The sequence below is a fragment of the Cornus florida genome, unplaced genomic scaffold, assembly GCF_030987335.1.
Source record: "Cornus florida cultivar Cherokee Brave unplaced genomic scaffold, ASM3098733v1 CherokeeBrave_3.0.0_Hap2_Chr09, whole genome shotgun sequence".
NCBI classification, from domain to species: Eukaryota; Viridiplantae; Streptophyta; class Magnoliopsida; order Cornales; family Cornaceae; genus Cornus; species Cornus florida.
This window is the reverse complement of record NW_026775579.1, coordinates 88,538,711-88,546,474: the sequence shown is the minus strand read 5'-3', so window position 1 is coordinate 88,546,474 and position 7,764 is coordinate 88,538,711. Positions and strand designations below refer to the sequence as shown.

The 7,764-nt window shown below is 34.9% G+C and overlaps 1 protein-coding gene across 1 annotated transcript; it reads right to left on the bottom strand.

The window, feature by feature from the left end:
* Window positions 1-2,388: 2,388 nt before the first annotated feature.
* On the bottom strand, window positions 2,389-6,947 carry LOC132274965 (cyanate hydratase). The gene is made up of 4 exons (XM_059776337.1): window positions 6,587-6,947; window positions 4,827-4,898; window positions 3,310-3,418; window positions 2,389-2,651 (listed from the first exon to the last, which is right to left on the bottom strand). The coding sequence occupies exons 1-4, from the start codon at window positions 6,859-6,861 to the stop codon at window positions 2,607-2,609; spliced, it is 501 nt and encodes a 166-aa protein (XP_059632320.1). The 5' UTR covers window positions 6,862-6,947; the 3' UTR covers window positions 2,389-2,606.
* Between the last annotated feature and the right edge of the window lie 817 nt (window positions 6,948-7,764).

Sequence of the window (7,764 nt, the reverse complement as noted above, 5' to 3'; positions counted from 1 at the left end):
CACCTATAGAGCAATGAAGATTCACATCGTCAATTTTGGGATCGGGCGATGGCGGAGCTAGACTACGAAGCCAATAATCAGCGTTGAACAGAGATCAGCGTTGGTGACCATAGGGGAAGACTCCAGTGAAGGCGACAATGGTTCATACAATAATTTGTCCTAAAGGATAGTATTGGCACTAAACGTGGTCGTTTTGACCTAAATGATAGTATTGTAATTTCAAAAATATAATTTTTTAGTTTTTTAAATAAAAGGGAATACATTTCACATACCCTTAACGCCTAATTGACAGAGTTGGGATAAAATGATAACTTTATGATATTATTGGGGGTTTTAAAAACTGGTTAGGGTTTTATGATCACTTATTGATAGTTTTGGGAGTTTTACGAAATTTGCCCTTAAAATAATAAGAAAAAAACCGCAAAATGTTATTATTATTACAAGTTTGTCAAGTTATTATTAATTTTTTTTTTCTATTCTTCTCTCTTCATTATCTCTCCTCTCCACCAACAACCCACGCCCCACTACCACCAACCCGTATCGCCACATCTAAAAGTGTGTGTGTGTGTGTGTATATATAATCTAAATTCTCTTGTCCCGTTTTTTATCTCCTCTTCCTGTTCTTCGATTTGTGGGGATGGGAGATCTGATGAAATTTAGGGATCTCTTTCCTCTCTTCAATTCGTGCCTCATCCTGCAATACAGACCCTAAATTGGCTTCCTGAATATCATTATTTTCATGATCTTCTTCCTTGATTCTGTACTTGCTCTGAGTTTCCTCAGTGGGTGAATCAATCAATCCACTGGAATCAATCGACAACCACCATGACCTACAAAGAACTCCAAATGCTGAGGAATGATTTCAAGAGATGAATCATCTATGGAATTGATGGTCTCATCGGACCACGGATCTTCCATAAACACATTTGAATTTTGTATGGGAAAGTGAGAAGGGATTATTGTGATTGATTAAAAAAAAAAGAATTGAAATTGATTTTATTGTAGATTTGAAACTGATTTTATGAAAAAAAAAAAAAAAAAAAAAAGAAAAAGAAAAAAATGAAAAGATGTCTGTGATATTATAGGTAGATTTAAATTTATATTTAAATTCGTATTTTTGAGTCCGATGATATAGTTAATAGTTTTACGTGGGACCTGAATAATTGAAATGAGACATAAACCTACAATAACACATAAGTGGAATTTAAGAGGAGGGGTGAAAGTAGGGATGTCAATTTTTACTGCTCCGTCGGGGCTCCACCTCGTCCCGCCCCATTAATAATGAATATGGGAACACTTTTTATACCGTTGGGGCGGGCATGGACATAAATTTTGTACCCGTTGCGGGTCATGGGGCGGGTAAGGGTTTAGTACACATATCATAGGGGCCCCGCCCCACCCCGCTAAGCATATAACTATATTATATATATATATAATATTAATTACATCTTAATTTGGGATGTAAACTTGGTATTAAATTTGTTTTTATTTTGGTTATGGTGGAAGTTGAAGCTTAGAACTTTTTGTGATTTGGTTTTTATTTTTGTTGGGATACATAATTTCATTTATGTTGTGCCATTTCCAGGCTTTCCACATTTAAATAGCACGAGCTTAAGTTCCAAAACGTGGGAGAAAAAAATTTGTTAGCGGGGCGGGCACGGGGCACAGTATTTCCCAACGGGGCGGGGCTGGACATGAAAATCTAACCCGTCGCGGGTCTCAGGGCAGGCATGGACTTGACAAAAATTAAAAAGGGCAGGGCGGGATTTAGGGAAACCCGCTCCAAACCCGCCCCGTTGCCATCCCTAGGTGAAAGGGTATGATATGAATATGGTATTATTTCTTTTTAGAAGATTCTTTCACAAATATATATATATATATATATATATATATATATATATATATATATATATATATTTATATTGTAACAGTTTCTTTGCAAACACAATGGGCCTATTGGTGTTTACAAAATGTAAAGGAAGTTACAGTGGAACGTTCAACAACGTTTAACCAAACTTAAAACATAAATGATATTGGCAAACGCTGCTTTAAGGGCTGTTTGTGTTTATTGTAGTTCATGAACAAAAAACACTACTAAATAAAAGCAGTTTTCAAACACCCCATAAACCAATCATCCAAAATTACCAAGAACAATAGCCACTGCAGTGAAAACTGGCTAACGGGCAATATCAACTAGATAAAGAGTGACAATGAATGAAAAAATCAATCACAATTAACACCTATTACCTTGCTTAACACCCTTAATATGCAGCCATCACAATACAAAGAAGACCTCAAGACTTCTAGACCCAAACATAGCTGAGAAAATAAAAATCTAAACCAAGGTAGATAAGAAAGATTGTACCTTGCTTGGCTGCCAAATGAAAATTTCAGCATAAATATGTGACATATATATAAAGCATGAGGAAATATGTTTTAGATGTTTCATTCAAGGTAAAATACCAATACAAGTACTAACAATATGGTAATGCCCGTTATTCAATAATGCCCAGGTGGAACATACAACTATAGCCTAACCAATGGGCTTATTCATATGGGAGAAGAGAACAGGCTGTGCACTCTATCGCCCCAAAATAACGATGCTTTCAATTTCCATGCAACCTCAGCCTCGATACCATATCCTCAGATTTCTGTCCATTAAAAATAATAAAAAGAAATCAATGCAAAGGGATATACATTTCCAAGATGGAGGAATGCAAACCATGTCAAATGCAAACATGAAGATTATACATTTTTATGATTGGCTAATTGGCTCACAATTGCCCAAAAGCAGTCATTAGTTAAAATAAATAAATAAAAATTAATACCCTCTTTTCGGAATTTCTTGGACATTTGCAGAACCTAAAATACATTGTAGGGGCTTGCAAAAATTCTATTTGATTTTTTGGATGATAATTTGGATGAGCTGTTTCATGACAAATTTTCCTGAAGAGAAGTGACTCTCCTTCTTTTGAAGAGATGAGAAGAGCCTTCCTCTTCATCAGACAAGATGCAACAATATTTGTTCCACAGAGTGTACTCAAACAACTTAAAATGCTGAAGAGAAACAACATTTCGACCTACACAACCTTGTCAGCAGGACTTCAGTTGATCTAAAACGTCAACAGGATCACCAACTTTAGTCACTGCCACAACACTAGTAATTTCCTTACTTTTGTTTCAGCTGATGAAGCAACAGGAGCTTTGAATGCCGATTGATTAAGAAAAGTCCATTTATTATTTGAACAAATTATCACATAGGGATGAGCTAATACTTCAAATTTTGTTAAAGTTAGGAAGGCAAACTACCTGTTCAGTGTAAGGCAGATACTTCCCATCGAATGTTAGAACTACACGATCCTTCCCATCCACGCCTTTAACTTTGTCAACCGAGCAGTAGAAGTCTATAGCTGACATGCTGAACAAGTAAAAAGATAACAACAACTAAGTTAAAAATTAAATCACCTCCATAAAAAATAAAATAAATAAATAAATCATTTTTCTAGCAATCTATGTTAGAATTTTGGAGGGAAGAGGCTATCAAGAGAGAGCTTGCCAAGAGCTATCCTCTATATCTTTATGACCCAATTTGGATGAACATGCCTATCATTTTGTTGGCGATCGCATGTAGTTTCACCACAATGGAAATTAATAGGAACAATTTACACAAGCAACTCAAACGGGGAATTTTAGTGGTGAAACCAACGTGTTTGGGGTTCAAATTAAGGTGCTTATAGACATGTGATCATCCAAACGTAGCTTGGCACATGTATTGTAAAGCGTGCTTAATAGAAGATTCAAAGTAAGCAAAAGAAGAGCATCCTTGAGACATTACTCGTACGGAAAAAGAGACTTCTTCAGTTTGTTGTATCTGGCAATTCAATCTACATCATATGTTGAAAGTGTATTTAAAGCCACTGGATTAATAGACATCACATCTGGTGAAAAAATATCGAAGGAGAAGTGAAAATTAGTTTGTCCATCTCTAATTTTAACACATTTTCTAGAGTACTTTCATATTTTTTGGAGCCGCCATTGCTTGGTGCCATGGTAAAACCTCATGCTGCAAGAATGGAACATTGGTGCGGTTCAAGTCTAAGAGAAACTATGTGCAAATAATGCTATTTCTAACACCCCATATTGATGGGACAAACCCGAGCAATGGCATTTTTTCATATCAAGTACTTATAGAAGATCCATGGAATTAACCATAAGTGTATTATGACCATGGAAGGTTTTGAAAATTGGGGACGCAGAGATGTGCAATACATGATCCTGAACTAAAAGTTTCTACATTTAAACCTTTTATGAGTTAGAAAATATTGGTAGAGTATCGATTTGATGGGAGATCTATATATGATAATTATGTCCATTGGTGGTACTTGAGACGTAATGATGCAATATGCAAAAATTGCAAGATTTTAGCATGAAACTCAAGAGATGGAATCATGTATCTTACAACTTGCAAGATGATGTGAAAGCACTCTTCTTCAAGAAATTATTCAACTATTGCTGGTCCTAGGGAGAGGCTTCACATAACTAAGCAGCCGTGTACATTGTTGTAAAAAAGTAAGCATATTCAAGTAGATTATGAGATGTGCATAAAGGGGGTAAATATCATGGAAAGGCCTTATAGAATTCAAATGGAAAGCAACCACCTAACAAAGGAAAATTGATATAGTTTCCAGAAGTGCATACAAACATAGTTTCCAAAAAGCACTCTGAAAAAGGCCAGAAAGGCTATTTGTGAACTGGAGAAGGTAAAGTTAATGATACATGTATAAAAAATTGGAAATTGAGATAGAATAATAGTAATCAGAACTTACATGCCGTCACCAAACTCTTCATTCATAACATCCTTGATGCTCTCACCAAAATGCATAATTGCTTCGTTCAATCTATAAAAGTGGAAGTCAGCAAACGGAGGAACAAACACTAGGTAAAAAAAAAAAAAGTTATACCAGTTCAAAATAAGTAATTCAACCTATTCTGAACATCAAGATTTTCCAGAAATGAGAATGAATAATATAATAATTATGCTGAAGGGAATATCGATATTCGATAATGCTAAAGAGAAATGCTACTTTTGAATCCATATGATCATTAGTTTTCCGTGCTTATGATACCATAACTGCTCTAGATTCCTAATTTTCAAGTAGGGATTGTGAAACAAGAATAGCATCCCTATCACTTAAAAGATCTATAAGCAAAAAAATGAACATGAACTTTGAAGTTTGTGCCATCCTATATTTATAATCTAGGATACATTCCACATCCATGACAGAATATATGAGAATCTATGGTTCTTGTTGAATTTCTTAAAATATGCAATATGACCATGGTCTTAATTTGATTTGCAGCATGCAGTTGAACGTGTAAATACTCCCACAATTGTAAGAAAATGTATCAAGGTCTTTTTAATTTAGAAAATATGCCCTCTTCCTCAATGTTATTTAATTGAATACAAGGATCAAAAGAAGCTTTTTTGCAGGAAATCCATTACCGTACCCGGGCTTTGATTGTAACGGACCTTTCTTTCAATCTTCATGTTTCTCGATACTTCTAAATGTCATAATTCATAAAAAACAATCTTTCTCCATGAGTTACTATAAGAATGTGATTTTAAGCACCAAGGCAAAAGATATTCTCGATAAAATGTGATCCTGAACGTGATTAAATATACCCATTTTTGCATTTCAATGCAAAAACAGAAATTTAATCTACCATGCAAAGATAATGAATATAAGGCTCGAATGGCAAGCTTAAATTAAACCTAGAATAAAATTTGTTATTCTAACACCCCAGAACCATTTTTTTACATGATTCATCTTTGTCAAAACCATCATTTAATGGAAGCTCCCTTCCTATGCTGCATGCCAAAATAAGTTCATGGAGATTAAAAGCCACTTCAACAAGAATTTAATCAAAATTAGAGTTACTTTCAATCTTCTTCTGATTTACAAAACTAGCTATTAGCATTTGAAACAAGTAAAAACGTAGCGTGATGGCTAGACTACATGTCTATATATTTAAACATATTGACAAAAGTAGACAAATACATAATACTACAAAACTTATTACCTGATATCCAATTAGTTTCTCTTGCACTAGGTGTAAGTTGATCCCACGCTTCAAAGCTACCCATAAATTTTAACAGAGCAACTTGGCTCCCCAAGTACCTATGATTTCAGCTTATAACTTCATCTTTGCTTATTCTCTTTGGAAAAGCACCAATTTTGACAATTACAAGATATATCCAAAAAAAAAAATCATTTAAAATGATATGACCCAGAAATTAAACTAAAACTCCTTTTGTTTCCAAGTGATAGGAAAAGTGTGAGGAATCCAATTCTGTTTGAGCAACATTGCTATGGAATAGATGATTATATGATCATATAAATTGATTATTGGTGTGCCAACACTATGAGTATACAAAGATAGCACATTTATTAAAAAGTATAACCCACAAAACAATTAATAAAAAACACATCAACAATTTCAAAAACAAAACGAGACAAGAAATAGAAAACGACACATGCAAATGAAAGTTTTCAACAACAAAACAAAGAATCAGAAAAAGGGTCACCTGTAAATAGCGGGTTCTTGAATCAAATTGGGGTCGTAGGACCTCATGGGGGGCTTCATCATCTCTTCTAGGAGCTCCTCGGGCAGGTCGGGCAACGCAGCCCGGAGTTTGGGGGCAGTCTCGGGCTTGAGTTGGGCTTGGCGTCTGAGAAGCTGGGCAACGTAGACGTTGGTTAGGCCGGTGGCCGCCGCTATCTGACAGAACGTCTTGCCTGACCTGCGCTTCACGGCCAGTAACGAATTCACTGTGTTCGCTTTGCTCCTTTCCGTTTCCATTTCCTCTTTCTTTTCCTTTTCCGTTTCCGTTTCCGTTTCCGTTTCCTCTTGATGATTGGAAGATTAGGGAAGGGCCACCCCTACTTATGGAAAAACAAAAGAGGAAAGTGCCGCCCTTTCCTTAACTTATTATGTACCGAGAGAAGCCACCTGTGTGCTGTGTGTCCCATCAGAAGTGATTACTATCTAGTAAAAATTAGATTTATTTTCCCTCTAGTTACGAAAATATAGGTAATTATTCCTATTTTTAATTTTATTTTTTTAAAAATAAAAGAAATAATGAGCATTTATTAAACTATATTTTTGTTTATTTAATTTTCTTTTATGCTGTGTGAATCTGATGGCACATTGGTGTATACTACTTAGTTATGTGAGAAAATTAATTTTGAATTTAAATAAGAAATACAGGCTTTGGCAGTTTTTGCTAAGTATGAATTATTTAATCTTTTTTTAGTGCCACCATCGTGCACAGTATAGGGTGGTTAATTACCGAATTGCCTTTTTACAAATCTTATTCCAAAAATATCTTTGACTAATAATTGTAGATAAGGCTACTACCGGTATCCACAAAAAAGGGTAAGATAAAGAGAGGTTTTATGTAGAGAGCTTGCAGAAAAGTTTAGCTCAATTATACACCATGATTTAATTTTATGATGGCTTTGTTGAAACAGTAGCTGGTTGGCCGCCCTTATTCATTTTCTAATACCGAATTATTGGATGCTTGGAGTACCGAAAATATAATATTTTTAAATAAAATCTATGTCGGGACCCACTTTTCAAATAAAATCTATGTCGGACCCAAAACTCATAAATTACCCATTTTCAGAAGAAAAAATAAATAAAAAAACAAAAAAACAAACCACACTGGCACATTAGGTGGTATGTACATTTCTTATCATCTAA

Bases quoted from the DNA above. Each gene is read 5' to 3' on its own strand.
- LOC132274965 (XM_059776337.1), bottom strand. From the start codon at position 6,861: ATGGAAACGGAAAGGAGCAAAGCGAACACAGTGAATTCGTTACTGGCC. The intron at 4,899-6,586 runs GTGACCCTTTTT...CCACTTTTATAG, and splicing joins CAAGAACCCGCTATTTACAG to ATTGAACGAAGCAATTATGC. The intron at 2,652-3,309 runs GTAGTTTGCCTT...TTTAATGGACAG, and splicing joins ATCTGCCTTACACTGAACAG to AAATCTGAGGATATGGTATC.